Source organism: Chenopodium quinoa, unplaced genomic scaffold (assembly GCF_001683475.1).
Source record: "Chenopodium quinoa cultivar QQ74 unplaced genomic scaffold, ASM168347v1, whole genome shotgun sequence".
NCBI lineage: Eukaryota > Viridiplantae > Streptophyta > Magnoliopsida > Caryophyllales > Amaranthaceae > Chenopodium > Chenopodium quinoa.
In genome coordinates this window covers 3,465,436-3,487,224 of record NW_018742616.1, presented here as the reverse complement: position 1 = coordinate 3,487,224, position 21,789 = coordinate 3,465,436, and the positions used below count along the sequence as shown (strand labels likewise).

The 21,789-nt window shown below is 37.6% G+C and overlaps 4 protein-coding genes across 5 annotated transcripts; 3 read left to right on the top strand and 1 right to left on the bottom strand.

Annotated features, from left to right (window-relative positions):
- Nucleotides 1-2,038: 2,038 nt before the first annotated feature.
- LOC110721658 (cysteine-rich receptor-like protein kinase 27) lies at nt 2,039-6,044 on the top strand. 2 transcript variants are annotated; one of them, XM_021900857.1, is made up of 7 exons: nt 2,039-3,375; nt 3,462-3,593; nt 4,392-4,492; nt 4,572-4,782; nt 4,895-5,126; nt 5,316-5,466; nt 5,555-6,044. In XM_021900857.1, the coding sequence occupies exons 1-7, from the start codon at nt 2,547-2,549 to the stop codon at nt 5,942-5,944; spliced, it is 2,046 nt and encodes a 681-aa protein (XP_021756549.1). In that variant the 5' UTR covers nt 2,039-2,546; the 3' UTR covers nt 5,945-6,044. The 2 variants fall into 2 exon arrangements, with proteins under 2 accessions (XP_021756549.1, XP_021756548.1); XM_021900856.1 differs by having other exon boundaries at nt 2,042-3,375; nt 4,365-4,492.
- Nucleotides 6,045-10,486: 4,442 nt separating this feature from the next.
- Nucleotides 10,487-13,468, top strand: LOC110721657 (G-type lectin S-receptor-like serine/threonine-protein kinase LECRK3). The gene has a single exon (XM_021900855.1). The coding sequence runs from the start codon at nt 10,863-10,865 to the stop codon at nt 13,242-13,244; it is 2,382 nt and encodes a 793-aa protein (XP_021756547.1). The 5' UTR covers nt 10,487-10,862; the 3' UTR covers nt 13,245-13,468.
- A 1,270-nt stretch (nt 13,469-14,738) lies between these two features.
- On the top strand, nt 14,739-15,727 carry LOC110721347. The gene is made up of 2 exons (XM_021900483.1): nt 14,739-14,820; nt 15,026-15,727. The coding sequence occupies exon 2, from the start codon at nt 15,043-15,045 to the stop codon at nt 15,529-15,531; it is 489 nt and encodes a 162-aa protein (XP_021756175.1). The 5' UTR covers nt 14,739-14,820; nt 15,026-15,042; the 3' UTR covers nt 15,532-15,727.
- Nucleotides 15,728-16,280: 553 nt separating this feature from the next.
- LOC110721346 (pentatricopeptide repeat-containing protein At5g40410, mitochondrial-like) lies at nt 16,281-18,759 on the bottom strand. Its single transcript, XM_021900482.1, has one exon. The coding sequence runs from the start codon at nt 18,216-18,218 to the stop codon at nt 16,452-16,454; it is 1,767 nt and encodes a 588-aa protein (XP_021756174.1). The 5' UTR covers nt 18,219-18,759; the 3' UTR covers nt 16,281-16,451.
- Nucleotides 18,760-21,789: the final 3,030 nt, after the last annotated feature.

The window sequence follows — 21,789 nt, the reverse complement described above, 5'->3', positions numbered from 1 at the left end:
GGAATTATGGTTTTTTTTTTAAAAACAAAAAAAAAAAAAAAAACCAAAACCCTAATTAAAACGGAATTATCCCCCTCCCCTTTTCATTTCTCATTTCTCTCTCCTCTCCTCTTTCCTCTTCTCTTTTCACGCCTCTTCTCTTCTCTAATTTTTTCTCACGCCCCTCTCCTCTTCTTCTCTTCTCTGATGTTATCCATGGTGGGTAAAAGCCGATAATGGTGATGGTTTATAACACATTAACGGTTTTTAAGGTCAAATTCGACCATGAAAATGCTAGATCTAGAGTTTTCATAGTCGAATTTGGCCTTAGTAAACAAGGTTCGAGGTGAAATTCGAAGCTAATTCGATTTTTAAGGTGCGTTTTAATGTTTTTAATTTTTGTTTTTGAATTTTTTATTAAACTTTTGGGTTGTGGTGGTTGGTTTGGTCGTTCATGATGCAATGATGATTTTAGGTGGGTTGGATTGGGTGTGGGTTCGGTCAGGGTTTGGGTGGATCTGGGTTTGGGTTTGGTGGGTCTGGGTTAGGTGGTTTAGGGTAAGGGTGGGGATAGTTTAGATCTAGGTGGGTTTAGGATTTAGGAGGATATGGGAGGATCTAGGTTAGAGTTCGGTCAGGGTTTGGGTTAGGTGGGTCTGGGTTAGGGTGCGGTGGTGGTGGTGGTGGTTGGTGAATTTGGGTTAGTTTTCGATCAGGGTTCGGTGGTGGTAGTTGGTGAATCTGGGTTAGTTTCCGATCAGGGTTCGGTGGTGGTAGTTGGTGAATCTGGGTTAGGGTTCGGTGATGGTGGCTGATTTGGGTGGATCTGGGTTAGGGTTCGGTGGTAGTGGTGGTAGGTGGATCAGGGTTAGTTTGGGGAGTGACAGTCTGATGGTGGTCTGGGCTTAGGGTTAGTTAAGGGCTGGTGGTGTTCTGAGGTGGTGATACGCCGTGCCGCTGGTAGTGCGGCGTATTTTTTTTTTAATTTCATTAAATCAGTTTCCATAGAATTTTCGTCGAAAGTTTCCGGCGGATTTGCTTCCGTCGGAAATTTCCGGCGGACTTTTCCGAGCCCGGAAAATCTCTTCCGACGAAAGAATTCCGTCGAAAGTTCCATCGGAAAAGGTTGTTTTTCCTAAAACATCTTTTCCGACAACGGGTTTTCCAACGAAATTTTTCCATTGGAAATGACTTGTTTTCTAGTAGTGCTACCATATTTTGTTTTGTTTTGTTTGTTAATCTTTGTTTGTTATATTGCTAAGACTTTGGGAATTGATGTGTGTATTGCTGTAGACCTGTAGTACAATTTTATCTATGAGTCATTCGTTGTTTTCAGTTGCTTTTCATATTACTCCTTCCGTTTCGTATTAATCGTAACATTAAGGTGTTCACAAAGGTTTAGAAAATTTATAGAGTGGGACCCAAAAGAGGGTTTTTTATAATATAAAGTATTGTTGGTAAGAGAGAGAAATAATAAAAAAAGTAGTATAAGTGGAATTGGTAGAAAAGAGAAATAATAAAATATTTGTGAAAGTAGGGTTAGTGGGAGAGAGAAATTATAAAATAATGGTCCTTTCCAAACATAAAAGTGTTGTATTTAATATGAAACCGATGTAAAAGGAAAGTCTTGCGATTAATACGAAACGGAGAGAGTACAATTTTGGTAGCTGCATGCTTTGTCTATTTATCAAACTTTATTTAATGGAAGGCGAAATGGGCATTTGACCATTATTGTATCACCTAATAAAAGAAAACCTAGTTCACCAACTAGTTTTTGCTCATTATTGTCTCGTACTCAAGTTGAAAATATTTTTAGCAAGGGTTTATTTAAGAATAAAAGAATTTCGGAATGTTATAACTGAGGTTTGTATAAAAAGAAAAAAGAACGTAGAGAACTCTTACGTATTTGAAAGTAAAAGAGTGACAAACAAAAAAGATCGGATCAGAGTTAGTCAAACGGTAAAAGTGGAAAAAACAAAAAGGATTGGATCGGAGTAAGACAAAGATGAATATGATTATTGGGCCAACTTTATTCACGTATGTGACCAAACAGCTAAAGTAAATTAAAGAAAGCACTTGGAGAATGGAGTTATACGCCTGTACTATTTGATTACATGACTTTTCCACAAAATTTAATTCCTCTATTCCATCGTTCTTGCATAAATTTCAAGTCTTTACTCTTACGGCCTTTGAATGTAATATTTCAAATACCTCCAAATCAAATACTCCAAATGACACAATTTTTACGCAAGATCTTGGACTCTCTACAGAGTCTTTAAAAAAAAAAAAAAAAAAAAAAAAAAAAAAAAAAAAGGGTCAGTGTTGGACTGTTGGTATGCTATGTTAATTAGATTAACCGGTTAAAGTATTAGGGTTTAAAGTTCAAGCTGCGTTTATATCTTGCCCTTGACATGCCTATCATGTCAACGAGTCCTGTTACATTTTTGTCTCTTAAAGTAGGAAAATGACTAGTGGTTTGGGCAACTGGGCTAGGCAGTTTGTTACAAATTTCCTCTTATACTCAAACAACTATTTACTGATCTTCTTACCACATAACTCTGACATAAATGGGGATATTTTGGTTTCTGTACTTTGTCATGAATCATAGCCTAATGTTAGCAGCAGGTAATACTTATTACCGATGCTACTCCACCGGCAACTTCAGCAGTGACAGTCAGTATATCCGATCTCGGAATAGCCTACTCTCTGCACTTGCTGATGGTGTGAAAGACCAGGATGGTTTTTACAGTACTACAGCCATAGTGTATCCCCCAACACCACTTCCTGACTGTCTAGGCCTTTGTAGGAAAGACCTGATTTCTTCTGATGACTGTTACAACTGCATCAGCAAATCAGCCTCTGATCTCAGCCGCAATTGTCCTGTCCAAAAACAGATCGTTGCTTGGGGGGCAGACGCCGACTGTATGGTTCAATGCATCCCTCCAGCCACCCTAAAGCCACAAACAGATGACACACACCCTTCAGAACACGCGTGCAATGCTACCGGTGTCTCAGCTATTAACCTCTCTCGGTTTGGTGGGACATTAGCTAATGTAACAGCTAAACTTGCTGTTAAAGTAGCTGCTGAAGGAACTTCATCCTCTTTCCCTTCCGGATACAACGAGCCTCAGTACTTTGCAACTGAAGAAGCAAAACTTGTTGACCATCTGACCATCTATGCAGGTGGCTATTGTCTTCCTAGCTTATCTGCAAGTGATTGTACTGCCTGCTTGAAAGAAGCCGCAAATCAAAGTGATAAATACTGTAATGGAAAGAGCGGAGCAAGGATTTTTACACCTGGTTGTGTTCTACGATATGAACTCTATCCATTCTACAAGTCTACCAAATCTGTTGCTCCATCACCTTCAGTTTCTCCCTCGTCTAACACCAGAAAAAGTTTGTTTCCCCTTCATGTATCTAATTCAGATTATGAAAAGCTGTGAATTCTAAATTTAATGTCCATTCCTTTTTTGATTGTGCAGAGAGTAGAGCAGAAAACAGAACAGCTGTGTTTACTATTATCCTTCCTATAATTAGTGTTGTAACATTATCGGTCCTCATAATTGGCACTAGGATGATCTTGAAGAAAAGGAAGCAACACTGGGATCACAAAGGTCAGTAAATGTCATTAATTTATTATACTGAGATAGAGTTTTGAAGTCTTTCAGCACAGTTAAATGTAGTAGGTTTACAAAAAAAACTGAAAGAATTTGAAATGGAGTTTTTTTTTTCTTCGTTATTTAGGTACGATGTTAAGTGGGGACTTTTTGTTTATTGGATATTGTTTATCAATAGTTTTAATATCTTTGAACTAAAATAAGTCTTTTATTATTACAGTGTATGAGGTCATCAGCTAAGAGTTATACAAATTATAAACTTCTATTGCTCAATTCAGCTCCCTAAGGATAATTGTCAAGTTTTTACTGTTATGAGTAATAGTGCATTATTAGCAGTATAATCAGTGATTATGGACATGAAAACTTGGTTTACATCTCAACAAAAGTTAGAGTGTGGTTTGGTAATTGGTTGTTCTTGTATTGAATTTCACAAATATAATCTGTAAAAATGCCGAGAAAAGTTATCATTTTTATTAGTAAAGGAGGGCATTGTTTGTACTAATGTACATGCTGACAGAATTGGGAACTTTAGACACAACAATCATCAGATATGAAGCAGAAAAGATTTTGCTTCTTGGAACTTATGGAAATTGTTCCTGTCTTCTATTTATTTCCTGCCTTCTTTTGATTTGTTTTTTGTTTACAGAAAGAGGAAGTGATCACATTCATTTTTAGACCTTAAAAGTAATAATCTAAAGACAGTTGCTCAATATTTTTTGTTAAAGTCAGATATTATTATTATTATTAATACTGTATGTACACTAACAGATGACATTGTTGGAGCTGGAAGTATAGAGTCGTGCTTCGAGTTCAGCTTCAAAACAATAAGATCTGCGACAAATGACTTTTCTGAAACCAACAAGCTTGGTCAAGGTGGTTTTGGTGTGGTTTACAGGGTATGGCAGCTTACCTCACTTCTTGAGAATATGAAGGACTTAATATCTAAATAAAGTGTATGTTTATGTTCTTGTACAGGGAAGGCTTCCAAATGGCCTGCTAGTTGCGGTTAAGAGGCTAACTTGTCGTACTGCACATGGAGAAGCCGAATTCAAAAATGAAGTACAGTTAGTGGCTAGGCTTCATCACAAAAATCTAGTCAGGCTCATTGGATTTTGCTTGGGAGTTAAAGAACGGATTTTAATCTATGAACTAGCACTCAGCGGAAGCCTAGATCATATTTTATTCAGTAAATTTCAACCATTCTACAATCCTTTATTCTTAAAGACCATTAATCAGTTCCATACAGCATACAGTTCTGTCTCTTTTATTTATTTTTTGTTGTTGTGGGTGTGTTGTAGATTCAAATAGAAGGGAGAATTTAACTTGGAAGATCCGTTACAATATAATTGAAGGAATAGCACGTGGACTGCTTTATCTGCACGAAGAATCTCAGTTGAGGATTATTCATCGTGATCTCAAAGCTAGTAATATTTTACTAGACGCGTCCATGAATCCAAAAATTTCTGATTTTGGGACAGCAAGACTCTTTCTTGAAGACCATGGAAGTGCTTCTAGAATTGTTGGTACATTGTAAGTAACTGAGTAGTATCAACTTCCTGTAAATGCAGATAGGCATGAAGTGAGCTGAGTCTGACCACTAATAAACCCAAAGTGGTCGAGTTTCTGTAATAAAATTCACTGACAACGGAAAGAGTAACTTGTGATACAGATATAGTATTCAAGAAATTTCCTTACCGTGATATTGTTGATATTTTACAGTGGTTACATGCCTCCGGAATATGCAAAATATGGAAAGATTTCAACAAAGGTTGATGTGTTCAGCTTTGGTGTGTTACTCTTAGAAATTGTTACTGGAAGAAAAAACAGTGCAACTAACAACCCAAGCCGGCTTGAGCACCTATTAAGCAAGGTGAACACACAACTCTGTATGCATACGCCAGTAACAAATGATAACTAGCTTATCTTCAATTACAATTTTCTTAAAAAACTTTCTGCAGGCGTGGAAATGCTGGAAGGAGGGACAACTTCTAGAACTGATAGACCCGATGTTACTGAGGGAAGATGGGCAAGTCAATGACATAACACGATGCATTCATATAGGACTACTTTGTGTACAAGAAAATGTTGGGTGCAGGCCTATCATGAAAGATGTAGTTCTAGTGCTCGAAGGTTGTTCCCAAAGCCTCCCATCTCCTTCAGAACCAGCATATCTTATGGAGATTGTCAGTGGTGAGCCAAGTGTATCTACCATGGAGCAAAATTTGGCATGGAGGAGCCATGCATCAGATACAGATCAGGCAACAAGCGGCCTGTCATCATTATCATCTGCTGGCTTCACATCAGTAAACGAAGTTTCATTCAGTCATACATATCCTGAACCTCGATGATGAATGTATATAATCTGAAGTACTCTTTATGCATTGAGAGGACTGATGCTGTTGTTCTAAATTAATCCCTTGTAACTTTTTACTAGCTGCCTTAAAGTAATTTGCTTTGACTGCTCATTACGCTTAAAATAACCATGAATCCAAATCAATTCAAAGTAATTTTCCTTGATTGTTGATAGATTAATTACCCATTTAAATTTGAACTATTCACGTACTTTTTCAATCACTCAATCTTAGTAACGGTATAATGTTGAAACCAAAGCGGTGTACTATAATTAAAATGTAACAACCTCTTCCTGGACATCATAAAATAGTTTATACAAAGTAAATGATTATCCTCAAACAATTGGCAAAGGTGCGCGTGGGATCAATCATATGCCTAAACATTTAAGTGTGACACAAACATCATTGTTTTTGAAGACCCTAAAGGGCAAATGCATTACATAAACTAAAGCTGCATTTTTTATTAGGTAATGTTCCATATATAATGTTGAAACCAAAGCGGTGTACTATAATTAAAATTTGCTCATCTAGAAGTTTTAAATGAGCAAATTAACAAAAAAAAGAAACAAAAAAAAAAGTGTTGGTTGTAAAATCCTTATTCGATCCAAAACAACCATGAGATCGATCTAGATCGTATGTAGGATTTTAAGGTTGGTAGGATTTTACATTTCTACTTGGATAAAGATAATGAGGGGTAGGATCTATTCATCTATATATGATTTTACATTAATATAGATACTTAGGCCCTTTTCACTTCTCCTTACAAAAATAATATTCAGTAAAAATAATTTTAGTTGAGTAAAATTCAATATCTTTTAAAAAGAAAAATTATAGAGAATCAGTAAAAATAGTTTCACTTTAGCAAAAAATAATTTCGGTTAAGTAAAAATTATTTAAAATTCAACAAAAATAATTTCAGTTTAGTAAAATAATTTCATTTTACAAAAAATAAGGTGAAGTGAACAGAGCATTACACATGAATTTTTATTAAATAAGCACTCAGCAGTTCGTATGCTCATTTGTTTAAACTTTTAAGTATTCAATCATGAATACTAAATAAACACAATTCAAAAAAATTTACATACTTTTGTCTATCAATTTTTAATTACTTGCTTTACTTTTCATTTTCGGCCATTTTTAATTACTTGTTCCATTTCCTTATTTAGAAAGCTTTTACAAAATTTAATTCATTTATCTTAACTAGTGGACCTAACATAAATCATATTTTATTATTTTTAGACTCTCTCCTCCGATTCTCTTAACTACTTTTGCTTTTTACAGTTTTTTATTCTTCCACCAACTTCACTACCTTCATATTTTATTACTTTTTCAATTTCTCCTAAAACTCCGTACATGAAGAAATGAAGCAAGTAATTAAAAACGGAGAGAGTACCTGACATTAATCGTAGTCCAAACGTTATGTTGGCAATGTTGATCCCACTTAGGATCCCGATTAGGACAATCTTGGATTGTACCCCAATGATGTATTCAGTTAGGTTTGAATTTTCAACCAGCAGTGAAGGTCCACAATTATAGTGCAATCAATTGATTGTAAGAATAGAACTAGTCAATGACCTTGAAATTTACTCACATAGACTTTAAATCACATTTATTTAGACAGCACACCCATTTATATGATATTGTATGCTTTGGATTTATTCCGTATGGATTTGTGTTGGACATTTTTTTTTTGAAGCCTCATAAAAAATCTCATGACTTATACTTTTCATGTGGAACTTAGAAATATCTACCCAAAAGAGAGGTAACAAGTTCTTGGAGGACAATAATGCACGATAAAGATAATAATGTAATGTTTAGCTAGTCGGGTTTAAATCTTTAACAATTGTAATACATACGAGATAATGTTTAGTCAGGTTTAAATTTTCAGTTTATAGCTGTCAAATTTCAATAGTATTACATATGGTTAGTTTGCCTAGTGACGCTAGTGACATTATTATATGTGTGGGGGAGTAATTTACATTCTATATTCTAGATTGAATAATTATTACTAGACATGTTAATTGGATTGGATCATGACAGCCGGAGAATTTTGATTAAATAATACTAGTCTTTTGGGTTGATACCCATTGATTTAGGTTATAGACCTTAAACCAACATGTTAAGGGAAATTAACGTTCATTTTATTTTTAAGTGCGATAATTGATATATACTCTATAAAAGGTACAACCATATCACAATAACTCAATAAGACATAAGTGATTACCATGTTGGATTTATTGGGTTTGCTAGGGCACTTATTAAATACTCCTTATATGCGTTTAACTCTTCTAATCTTTCTTTCAACATGGTCAACTCACTTCTCATAGTCAATTTGTAGAGACGACTTCAAGTCAACATGTATGTACTTCTGGAGTGCAGTTGGGCTCAGCCTTGTTAGACTTTTAGAGTTATAATAGTCTGCTAAATTCAACCAAGTTATAGAAAATAAACAGCTCCCCTGGCTCTCAAATTTGGGACATGCCACATGCGTAACCATTTCATTCCATATTCGTTTATAACAAAATCAATGTCAATCAGTCATTTAAACCCTCACAAACGTAACACAATTACTTGCCCAGTTGCCCTTACTTCACGCCACTACGCCAGTGTGGCAGTGTACCTAGAGGTGTCAATTCGGTAATTTGGGTATTTAGTTCCGGTTCGGTAAGATCGGGTCAGGTCAAATCAGGTCTAATTTCAAACTTAAGTCATGCTAAATTATTATGTCTATGTGAGTTGAAATCTAAATCGGATATTCTTCGGGTCAAATTCGGATCAGATCGGTCAGGTGAGGTTTTGACACCTCTAGTGTACCTTCTGATTTCTGTTGCCCTTGAGACCAACTCGATTATTAGTCCTTTACAAATGTAACACTCTCCAAGGCTTTAAGTTATAGTTGGTGATAGAATTTACAAACAATTATGAGGCTTCAACCATCAAGTTAGATTTTAGTTGATTGATATTTTTACATGATATTAAAGCCATAAAATATAAAAATTTTATAATGGTTGATTGAAGTATGACTACAATGCAACTCCGTATAATGTTATGAGAATGATTATACATTTCATGATTGACTTATTTTTCTTAAAGTTATAGAGTATATTTCTTTATTTTTGGTATAAAATTGTATCATCAACATTTTTTTTTAATTATCCAATTTTTAGTTTCATTATAAAAACAACGTAATTGAAGAAAATAACTAGGTCATCAACCTCAAATGACCAGGTCAACCGGTTATTAATGCCATGTGTTACAATTCTATGATTTTTTATTTTTAAAAAAGAGATAAATTCTTTTCTCACACTAGTGGTCGGCGTGACCAGGAAGAAACACAGAAAGAAGGTGGTGTTTGTGGTGGAGAAAGAAAGAAAGAAGGAGATAGAAGGTGGTGGTCATGGTAGTTAAACAGCGGTGGTGGGTGGTTTGTCATGAGAGAAAAAGAGAGAAGGAGGTGATTTGATGGTGGCCGAGAAGGTGGCTAGAGGGGTAAAGTGTTAAGGGGTGTAAGGGAGGCAACTGGACTTGAAAGTGGTTGGCTAGGCTACATGAGGGTGGTGAAAAAGGGTGAAGCTAAGGTGGGTGGAGAGAGGGTGGTGGAGGCAAATAAATAAATAAATGCGACATTTGATATTTTTAACCTGTTAAACAGGTTATAACAAGTTAAGGACCATTTGGGAAGAATCCTCAAAGTTAGACCCATTACAGGATAATCAAAAAGTGGAAGTGTTTATGGCAGATGACTAAAAGTTGGGACTATTAAAATCAATTTTTCTAGAGAAGTAATTAAGCAAAGTTATAATAAAAAATTTAAAAAAAAAGTACGTATATACTGAAATGAAGTTTAAAAAATTCACATGAACATATTTGCCTTTGAAATATAAATCAGCAAACATCTATTAACCTATAATAAAAGCAAATCATTCCATGACACTAGTCATTACTTTGTGAAAAAATTTCCCGCCTTTTTCGCTTCTCTCTCTCTTCTCTCCTTTTTTTTTTTTTTTTTTTTTTTTTTTGCAAAATCTTTAAGTAAACTTTTTATACCTTATGATATTTTCTTTCCAGTTTGACAATCATATTCCATATATACCCAAATAAAATATTTCTGAATATCTTTTATATACTTTATTTTTTGTAATATTATTGTCAAAAATATTTAACAACCGTGCATTGCACGGGATTTTAACCTAGTTGTTGAATAAGAGAGAATAAAATTAATAAGTAAAATGTGTCAAAAAAATAAAAAATTATAGAAGTAAAAAAATTGCAAGCCAAAAAAAAAAAAAGTTAAAAAAATAACAACATATAATTTAGAGATGTCAAAAACTGACCCGACCGACCCGATTCAAAATTGACCCAAATAAAACCAGATATTTGAAAATGTACGGACATAATAATTTTGCATGATTCAAATTTGAAAATTAACCAGACCCGATCTCACAAAACTCGACCCGAACACTCTTAATCAACACCTCTACCTGTAATGGACTACAAAGTATTTCTTTCCACAAAGAAAAGTCTTTAAATCATTTCAGAGTATTAGTTATAGTATTTCTTTCCACAAAGAAAAGTCTTTAAACTGGACGAGTAGAAGCAAGAGTGCAAAAAGACCAGGCAAAGAAAGTCTCCTCTATTTATTTGTTCTTTTTTTTTTATTATTATTATTATTTTTTTTAATAGCTAAAGAAAGACTCTTTACAAAAATCATCAAAGTATATACCAAGAAACATAAATAAAAAAATTAAAATAAAATAATAATAGGGAATTTTTGTGACAGCAACAATATTTATACCAGCACCAAGAACCTCTTTCAAAGCAGAGTTACAACTTCAGAAAAAAAAAAATATAAAAAAATAAATAAAAAATCAAGTACTTTGTATATGTTACTCCCAGCCCCAGTTAAACTTATTCCATGGCATTGCCACTACCTTATTTGATTTTCATTTTCATTTGCATTTTCTTACCCTTTCCTACCACAGCTCAAGCTTACAACAATATAACCTTAGGTTCATTCCTCAAGGCAGGTGATTCCTCTTCGTCGTGGGTATCTCCTTCTAAAGACTTTGCTTTCGGGTTCAAGGAGATTGAACCCGGAAGTTTCCTCTTGGCCATTTGGTTCAATCAAATCCCTGAAAAGACCATTACATGGTGTGCCAATAGAGATCATCTTGTATTGAGTGGCTCGAAAGTAGAGTTGACTACTGACAAAGGTTTGACACTAACCAACTCCGATGGGCTAGAGATATGGAGAGCTAAGTTGGTAAGCAATGGCAGCAGTCGTGGTGAAAGGCTCTCCTACGCAGCCATACTTGACACTGGCAATTTCATGCTGGCAACTCAGGCTTCGGCTATACTTTGGCAAAGCTTTGACGAGCCAACTGACACTCTTTTGCCCACGCAGGTACTGAACCTTGGTGGGAAGCTCATTGCTCGCTTCACAGAAAAAAACTATTCAGGTGGCAGGTTTTCATTTACACTACTAAGAGATGGAAATGCTGCATTATACACCACACACTTCCCTCTTTACAACAGTTTAAACGAATACTACTTGTCTTACAAAGAGGTAGGACACCAGGTGGTTTTTAACCAATCTGGCGTCTTGTATCTTGTAGCCAGAAATGGTAGCATTGTTACTGACATGTTCTCCAATGAATTATCTGAAAAACAAGTGATCTATCAGAGGGTAATTCTTGAATTTGACGGTGTTTTAAGACATTATGTCTACAAAAAATCATCGTCTCTTACCGGTGGTGGATGGTCAATCAAGTCTTTTGCTCCAGATAACATTTGTACAGCTGTTATACAGAAAACAGGCAGCGGGGTGTGTGGTTACAACAGCTACTGCAAGTTAGGAAACGACAGCAAACCGCACTGCATATGCCCTCCGGGCTACACAGTTTTAGATCCTGAAGATGAGATGAGTGGATGCTTCCAGAGTTTTCTTCCACAGAGCTGTGACAAAACAACACCAGAAAATAATCGTTTTGATTTCAAGGTGCTGAAAGATGTAGACTGGCCGCTGTCTGATTATGAGCACTTTCAGAATGTTTCCATAGATTGGTGTAGAGAAGTTTGTCTGGCAGATTGCTTCTGTGCTGTTGGAATTTTCAGGGAAAGTAGGGATTGCTGGAAAAAGAAGCTTCCTCTCACAAACGGGAAGGATGATGGTTCTGTTGGTCGAACAGCATTTATCAAGGTCAGAATTAGCAGTGGCTTCAATGAAAGGCAGTATAACAGAATAAAAAAGGTGTTGACAGCACTTCTAGCTACGTCAGGGTCAGCCAATATTGTTTTGCTTGGTATTGTTGTCATCGGATTTTATTTCTTTGAACATCGTAAGAACCCAAAAGTAAGTGGAAATTACAGTGTCCGCAGCTTCAGCTACAAGGAGCTTAATGAGGCTACAAATAGGTTCAATGAAGAACTAGGACGAGGCGCTTTTGGGGTGGTCTACAAAGGTTTTATCAGTGACCAATTGGGCACTCAAACTCCTATTGCTGTCAAAAAATTGGACGCCTTGTCACAAAATGCAGATAAGGAATTTAAGGCAGAAGTGAACTCGATAGGTCACACGCATCACAAAAATCTGGTCAAGCTTGTAGGATTCTGTGAGGAAGAAGAGCATCGGATGCTTGTGTATGAGTATATGAGCAATGGTACTTTATCTGACTTCCTCTATCAGCCTCCTAAGCCAACCTGGGAGAAGAGGTTGCGGATTGCCCAGGGCATTGCTCGGGGACTCTTCTACTTGCACGAAGACTGCAGCACCCAGGTCATCCACTGTGATATAAAACCACAGAACATACTTCTGGATGATGATCATAATGCTCGAATATCAGACTTTGGATTGGCAAAGCTTTTGAGATTGGATCAGACCCAAACAAATACCGCACCAAGGGGAACAAGAGGATATGTGGCCCCTGAATGGTTCAAGAATATGCCCATCACAGCAAAAGTAGATGTTTACAGCTTTGGGATTCTGTTACTTGAGATAATATGTTGTCAGAGGAATGTGCAGGGTGAAAACAATGAAGAGGAGGGTGTCATCCTTCTGACTGATTGGGCCTTCGACTGCTATCAAATGGAAACAATTGACGAACTTGTCAAGGATGATACTGAGGCTCTAAATGACAAGAAAAGATTAGAAAGAATGGTAAAAATTTGTATATGGTGCATCCAAGATGACCCATGTCTACGACCCACGACGAGGAGGGTCGTAGAGATGCTTGAAGGACTCGTTCAAGTTCCGGAACCTCCGTGCCCAACCTCATATTCCACATCCGAGACTACTTAGCTCTTTTATGTTATCTCCAGATTAGTCAAGGCATTTATGTTGTCTGTAGTCATTTTGTTGTGCTTGTTCCTGTTTGAGCTTTGTTAGTTTTTCATGAACGTAGCAACGTTTAAAGTTATGTAAGCTTGTATTCTAAATCTCAAATAAATTAGAAGCAATGTATTTTGTATATAATATATCTATATTACCTTCAATAGGCCAATCCAATCACCATGTTTCATTAACTTTTGTTGGAACCCGTTGGCTTATGCACCCGGGTGCATTGTCTTCGCATTAAACTAATTCATTAATGGATACCACTCTATATACAACTATTACAAGATCAGAACTTCATATAAGTGGAATTTGGTTTACTAAATAGTGAATTGAAAAAAATAAATAGTGAAATTTAGTTGATTAATTATTAGTTTTTATTGAAACGTATTTAACTTATTAGACCTGATTGAAACTTCTTCATGCCTAAATAAAATGTGTCAAATAATATGAACAGAGAAAGTATAATTATTCTAGTTAAGTTAAGTAAAAAAAAAATAGTTTAAACTGTGAAATTTAAGTTATCTTCACTTTGTTTAATACGAATAGAGAAAGTAAGGTCATCATTGTTCTTGGAAAGCAACTGATAGTGAAATTTACTTGTATAATATTAAGCATCGGAATTTTACATTGGTGACAATTTGGGTAAATTAATAAAGAAACTATGTAAGATTGTTTAGTTTTGGTCATGGTTTGTTGGAAGTCCCAACATGAATCAAAATAAAGTATTAATCAAAATTATTACTTCTTATGATATTATCATAAGATTTTTATATCATTTTTTTTTTCCTTTGCTTTTCTTAACATATAGTAACTTGGGATTTTATTAGATTCATCCTAATTTTTTCATAATATCAAGTTATTTTATTTTTACTTAATTCAGTTAGATATCCCTTTTGTTTGTTTAAGTGAAATGTTTCTCCTACACGGCTACACATGTATCCAATGTAAAATTTAACCAATAATATCTATAATAATCAATAAGGCCCCGTTCACCTCACCTTATTTTTACAAAATAGAAATTATTTTTGTTGAACTTAAATTATTTTTACTGAACTGAAATTATTTTTACTGATTCTTTATTATATTTCTTCTTTACAGTTACCGATTTTTTACTGAAATAAAATTAATTTTACTGAATTGAAATTATTTTTACTGAAATAAACTTATTTTTACTGAACTGAAACTATTTTTATTGAATTTTTTTTTTTTAAAGTGAAGTGAATAAGGCCTTAGTAAAAGTTTTAACACTTGAATATTAAAAAAATATGATGTACTCATTTTTCATGTACGGCTTGTCCTCTTCATATTCATTAGAAATAATTTCATTTTAGTAAAAATAAATCCATTTCTGCAAAAATTAAGGTAAAGACAAGATGACCGTATTCATCCTTACATTAATTGATCTTCATCTAGGCTAATTAACTTTGGAATACATTAATTGATCTGGTTGTTTCACACTTCGAATTTCCCTTTTCTAAACTCAGAAACCTCGATTTCTAAGACAAACAATTGTACGCTTATTAACTCCTCATCTTCGGTGGTAATTTTATCTTTTGTTTCTTTTGTATTTTCGTGTTATTACTCTGCAAAATTGTGCTGCTCATTTTAACCTAATAGGAGTACGGCTTTTTTTGGTTCATTTTTTATTACTTTATTAGCTACTCATATTATTCTGCTTTTAAATTTGTAATGGTTGAATTAATTATCAACTGAAATTAGGTTTACTGAAATTTGTATCCTAGCAGAAGCATCGAATGCAGTAATGCAGTACCAAGCTCCTGAAGCTCAACCTCTGGATTCTCGAGTAGCAAATATTGGGCGAAATCCAATTGGAGAAGCTGATACTGTCATGCAAATTGCTGGCTCATGGCACAAAAGGTCTATGACAGGCGGGGCAGCTTGGATTATGAAAGATGATCGATTGCAGACAATACATGGTAGCTGCTTGCAGACCTCCGGAGTCTCTGCCTTACAGATGGATGCTTTGGCTTGTTTACATGGTATCAAATGGGCAGCAATACACCGATTACATAACGTAAGCATCTACACTGGTTCTCATAATCTGGTACAGCTTTTACAGGGAAGTATGCCACTGGACATTTCACTATTATGGACAATCCAGGAAATCAGATGTCAAGCTTTGCAGTTGAATTGGTGTTGTGTGCACAAGGTCTCAAGATCTCAATTTCGTCAAGCTCAAAATGCTGCTATTGCTTGTAGGGCAGGATTACTTACTCCTGAAAAATTTTAAGTATTTCTATCGTTTAGGTTGCGAGTTGTCTTTAATGATGTCAAATAAAAATTTCAAACCGTTAATATATGCAGCTTAACATATGATTCTTGCACTCATCCTTTTTGGTTTTACCCTGTACCTATGTGGCTGCATTATTCATCAGTCTGACATTTCCTGCTCGCGACAACTAATTTTCCTGTTATCTGTAAGTAATTAAGGCGTTCATTTACCTAATAAAAATTCATTTTAGATAAAGAATAAACAGTTGATTTTTCTAGATGCATAATTCCCTTTTGCATTGGTGTCTTTTGTTCAAATTTTAGAATGCAACTAAGATTGATGTACACTCATGAAGATGAAGTCTTCAATGCATCTAACATAATCTTCCAGTTCTTTTGACCATATAACTGCTCCAATTCATTTTTGATGCTCAATTTTCCTTAGTTTAGTTGCTAAGATGACCACTAGCAGGACTTATTTGATGTTTGCTATTTCCAATATTTAATGGAGAAGGGGACTTGGATATTGATGATCATATCCAAAGTCCCTGAAAGCATAATAGGTACGACGGTAATAAGTTAATGTTTACGCAGAAGATATTGTCCAAGGTGATACTCAATCTGAAGAGCACCTGTGCTGTAGTACGAGCTGAGAAAAAGTGTGCTTGCATCAGCTTGGTATTTGGATTGAGTGAAAATGCATGGGCTGCATTCTAGAATTAAAAGCTAGTGTAGACTTCAATATGACATAAACAGCAGTGTGGATAACCAAGGGAGCATGAAAAACTTTTAACAAGGCAAAGATAGATATAAGAGTATTATAGCACGGGTGAGCACAAATCATGTTTACCTAATGTAGTAATTGACAGAAATCCTTTCAGGTCTTAGTAAGTACCAAACTCATCTGTTGCAACTATTTGCAAAAGCCAAGGAATATAATCACCAATAATCCTTGCAAGAACACATCCCATTAGCAAAATGATGGAACCGTTTTGGATCCCGGACAATAATAGTACGCTTCTCAATCAATGACACAAACTTCATCACAGAATGACAGTCACCACAGATTCTAAGGTTCTTTATTATAGTAATTGGAATACTAGTGTTAGTCACCAGCAAACCGAAAGCAAGTGCTAGCTTCTCACTGTGCTTATTGATCATATCTATCTTAACTTCCTCCTCAACATCATGCAAGATGAATTCTGTTTGCCGCACCAGCCCTGCTTCGTGAACTTTCCTGACTATTTCTTCCAATTTTGCATAGATCTTGTCCGAATTTGGATGAGACTGATCCCCTACTACAAATTGATAAACTCTGTTTCCATGTTCAAACAGACTATATCCAGGGTCCCCAACTAAACGCCTTCCTTTCATCATAGACCTAATTTTGGAAGCATCTTTCCATTGACCAGAGGCAGAATATATATTTGATAACATGATATAATTTCGGTGATCAGATGAGTTTAACAGAAACAAATTATCTGCTGCTTCCTTCCCTAACTCTACATTGTTGTGAATCCTACAAGCACCAAGAAGGGCACCCCAAACACCAACATTTGGCTTCATTGGCATGCTCCTAATCAGACTAACAGCGTCTTCAAGAAGCCCAGCACGGCCTAGTAAGTCAACCATGCATGAATAATGATCTATCCTAGGCTGAACTCCATAAACTCTGAACATATCCTCGAAGTATTTTCTTCCCTCAGAAATAAGACCAGCATGGCTGCAAGCACTTAACAAATGAGTGAAGGTAACATGATCAGGGTAAATTCCACCATCAACCATGTTCTCAAAAAGCTTGATTGCTTCACTCCCACACCCATGCATAGCATAACTTGCAAGCATAGATGTCCAAGCTACTGCATCTGGTTTTGTTAACTCTCCAAAAATAACGTTCGCAGCAATCAGCTGTCCTGATTTCGCATATAAGCTCATAAGAGAAGTCGAAACAAGCATATCACCCTCAAACCCGCACTTGAATATACAAGCATGAACAACTGTTGCCTGTTTGACAACCCCCAATTCAGTGCACCCTTGAAGTAAAGCAACCATAGTAGCTTGATCAGGCTTAACTCCAGCTCTTCTCATTAAGTTGAATAAACCCACAACATCATCAGAATGCCCATGTTGAGCATGTAAAGCGAGAATGGAGTTCCACGTAACCAAACTGCGCGCTTTCATGGTATTAAACAATACATAAGCTGCATCTAACATACCCAACTTTCCATACATGTTAATCAAAACATTAGCAACCTTAACTTCCTCCATATATCCCATTTTTACACCAAACCCATGAAAGCATTTCCCTTCACACAAAGCTCCATCAACCGTACAAGCTGAAATAACCGACAACAGAGTAACCTTATTAGGCTTGAGGTCTGCTTCATTTCGCATACGTTGAAACGCATTCAAGCATAAAGCAAGAATCCCCCTTTTAGAAAACCCAGAAATGAATGAATTCCAAGAAACCAAATCTTTGTCAGGAATTTCATCAAACATCTTACGTGCATAATCGTTGAAACCCAAACTCGTATAGATTGACACTAAACGATCACCAATAAAGCCATTATTGATGAATTGGGATTTGATTACTAAGGCATGGATAGCTTGGCAATTCACAAGGGAGCGGCAAGAGCTCACTGCCCATAGTAGAGATTGCATACGACTGGATAGTTGGTTGTGGGTAGTTAAATTCGTTAGAAACATAGCAAGAGTTTATCGTCAGTTAATTTAGTTACACATGTTACATTGTGCAAAATTGAGGTCATTGTGGTGTAGAAGGTGGAGAAAATACAAGTTTATCTCTGTTTTGTTTATCACAGGGACAAAAGTATAATTTTTACTGTGAAAATGGGTAAAATCATTACTTGAGGTAGCAGTTTTTCCCGTGATAAACGAAATTTGTTTATCACGGAGATTAATTAGGGCAGCCTTGTAGAAGGTGACTGAAGTGGTACCAAAGAAGATATGTTTTTTTTTTTTTTTACTTTATAATTCATCAAAGTGTTGAATCAATCCGGCTAATGGACTTGTCAAACAAGACAGATCAATATGAGTATTGAGTAATATGACCCTTCATATCACAATCTGTGACTCGAGTTAGGCTTAAATTCTTTTCACTTTATTCTTAATTTTGTTAGTTTAGTATCATTTATTTTTAATTTTATATTTGTAAATATTATACTATGTACTCAACATAATTTAACTGGACTAAAATTTAACCGTACCCGAGCAAGCAAATAAATGACTTAATTAAGTTACCCCGTTTCAACCCTAACCGATGATAAATATCCAACCTATTTCGGGGTTTTCTGGTGTCCTGCGGGAGAGTTACAACACCCAGACTGGAACCGGACGCTTGTACCTGCAAAACAACGAAGACTCCTTGTGGTAGGAGCTCCGCCTCCACCGATCAAGTCAGTACTTGTTTGAGGAGTAATAAGTGCGGAAATTAAAGGGGGGAGATCTGGTTCCTCTAGGGGAGGAGTGATCAATGTGTTTAGACTTCTCTAGGTGAGAGTCATTAATGTGTAATCCGTGTGTTGTTTTCGAGTCCTCCCTCTCTTAATGAGGATTAAGAGGGGTATTTATAACCTCGGGAAGCGTGCCACTCTCTAGGTTTAGGGTAAACCTAGGGCTGACTGGGCCTCTAAACAGGATTGGGCCTTGTTGGCCGGTTTTCCCATTTGGCATGGGTGGACACGTGCCGTGTCTCAATTGGTCCGTAGAGGACGTATCTGTGATTGACACGTGGCAGGCTCCTATTGGCCTACGTGAAGGACACGTGGCGGAACCTGGTTGGTCCACTTGTCAGACGGTGATTGGTGGATAAAAATCCCCTAATCATTTGCCCCTCACAGGTGGCACGTGACTGGTCACGTGTCACCTGTGACAGGTGTCGCATGGTGACAGGCGACGGCCTGCTACAGGTGTCACCTTGCAAATGGCCGAGAGATTTTCCCGCCCAAATTTTGAATTTGGAAGCGACCCTTCGCCTTCTCACTTTGCCTATATAAGGAAGTGCTGACTTCGGTCATTTTCACATTTGAGAACTTTGCGAGAGAACATTCGGACCCCTGAACTTGCTCTGACACTTTGGACTTTTGTTGCCTACCGCCTGCTCTGACAAGCCGTTTGCAAAGGATTTCAGAATTTCATCAGTCGTCACTCGTTCAGGTAACCGTCGGTTCTCTTATTCTTAATTTTTTTCTTATTATTATTTTTTGAAATGGCACCATGGAAGCACACGACACGACCTAAGTTAGTGATCAGCCGGTCACCGGGGACGGCTGAATCTAGGACTAGGAGTGTCGCCTGCCCTTTTCTGGACCCATCTTTGCCCTTTATACAAAGTCCGACTGTATCTGTGTCTATGCAGAACGTGATGGCCAGAACAAAAAAGACTGCTAGGATCTCAAACTCGGACGGCTCCTCCCAAAGGGTGCCCATTAGTGAAACATCTGACAAGGCGCCAGATGTAGAAGTGAAACAAGGCGGCTGCCAAGCCGACAGTTCTGAGGGAGGGGTCAAGGTGGTCCCTTCCCATTTCACCGTTGATATGTCTAACTTTTCTCCTGCTCCTTCTAAGGGAGAGGAGGCGGGCCCCTCTGGGAGAGGGGAGGAATCGTCCTCTTCGGACTCGTCAGAGGACGAGTCCGAGTCCAGCTCTTCTGGCCACGCTTCTCCAGGCTCAGAAGAAAGAAACAGCCGCCTACAAGAGGCGAGGCTTTCTCATGCAGTTGAGAAGGGGGGCAATTGGGCGGAGCCGTCCGCCTCTTACAGAGAGGAAAACACCCCCTACTACTGCACGGTACCCCGGGGCCGGATCGCAGCCATGCAAGACAAAGTGGAGAGCTTTATAGCTAACCACAGAATGGGCCCCGGATTTTTACTGTTCGTGCCGGATCCAGAAGACACTGTCGTCTGGCCGGCTGGTACCAGCTATGATGACGGCTGCTTTGGCTGCTATGTGGCGGCCATCAAAGCTGGACTGCGCTTCCCATTACATCCGGCTGTTCAGCGGATTTTAGATGGGTATGATTTGGGGTTATGGCAGTTAGCCCCCAACTCTTGGGTAAACGTACTCGGCTATGTGGCCGGGTGCGAAATGTACGGGGTGGAGCCAAGCTTTGAGGCTTTCGCCCACATGAACTATCTCAGCCAGACCCCTAAGTCGGGCGGTACCGGCTGGTATCAATTAACAAGCCATAGGGGCTACCTCATGACGAGAGGTAAGGCGAACAAATGGAAGGATTGCCGGAACACCTTCCTTATCATCGAGGGTTCAGACACGGAGCTGAACAAACGCTTTAACAAGTGGAATAGGGATCCGCCTCTTCTCGCAGGCGGCCGCAGCATGCCGCCTGTTCCCCTAAAGGCTAAAAAAGAGATCCTAGACAAAGGACTCTTCAAAGTAGAGACTAGGGTGAACTCTACTTAAGGGGTACGAGAGCAAGTACCCCTAAACTGCGTCCCGAGCTTCAAGTGGCTCTATGACGAGTACTTTTTGGCCGCCTGTGGCCTCAGCAGTCGGTGCTCTAGAGGTAGCCGGCCTGACAAATACTCTGTTTTTTCACGCCTTGTTTACTTGGGATTTTTATTAACTTTGCTGTTTATTTTTTTTGCAGCTGACGCCATGAGTAAAATAACAGCATCCAAGACTGCGGCGGCCATGTTGCGGGCCTCTCTCATGCAACAGTCTTGTACCGACTCCCCCAACAAGGGGGCACCCTTGGTGGGCTTCGAAACTCTTCCTCTTTTAGGAGTTGTTGTCTTATGCATATACTAACTCTTTTTTTTTTTTTTTTCAGTCGGGCACTCCAAGAGCTTCTTCCTCGCAACAGCCGGACCCCAAGGCCCGGAGGACGACTGTTGCAAGCTCTCCTGGGTCTTCCAGGAAAACAGTGGCGGCTGAGAAGCAGCCGGCCACTTCTTCTAAAACTCCGGCGGGGCCGCCTAGAAGTATGGACAATTACTTGTAAAAACTTTTACACTTGCTTCCTTCTTGACTAGGTCTAACTTGCTTTTTTACGCTTGATGCAGCCGGCCCTCAGGAGCCTGACTTGGTAGAGGTAGCCAAGTCCATGATCAAAGCAGTTCCTCCATCTGAAAGGGAGGCGGTCAGGGGTGTCGGCACCCTTGACCTTGATGGGATTGCAGGGGTCCTTGCTGAGGTATACTTAGCATTTTTTGAGTATTTGAATTCCAGGACGCCCGTTATCTTTTTGTTTGGAAACTGACGCATGTTTTCTCTTTACTTAGGCCCTGCTCCGAGTGA

What these genes read in the sequence shown, in the direction of transcription:
- LOC110721658 (XM_021900856.1), top strand. Translation starts at nt 2,547, where the DNA reads ATGGGGATATTTTGGTTTCTGTACTTTGTCATGAATCATAGCCTAATG. An exon ending in CCTAGATCATATTTTATTCA is followed by an intron (nt 4,783 to 4,894) that starts GTAAATTTCAAC and finishes GGTGTGTTGTAG; the next exon opens with ATTCAAATAGAAGGGAGAAT. An exon ending in TCTAGAATTGTTGGTACATT is followed by an intron (nt 5,127 to 5,315) that starts GTAAGTAACTGA and finishes GATATTTTACAG; the next exon opens with TGGTTACATGCCTCCGGAAT.
- LOC110721657 (XM_021900855.1), top strand. Translation starts at nt 10,863, where the DNA reads ATGGCATTGCCACTACCTTATTTGATTTTCATTTTCATTTGCATTTTC.
- LOC110721347 (XM_021900483.1), top strand. Translation starts at nt 15,043, where the DNA reads ATGCAGTACCAAGCTCCTGAAGCTCAACCTCTGGATTCTCGAGTAGCA.
- LOC110721346 (XM_021900482.1), bottom strand. Translation starts at nt 18,218, where the DNA reads ATGTTTCTAACGAATTTAACTACCCACAACCAACTATCCAGTCGTATG.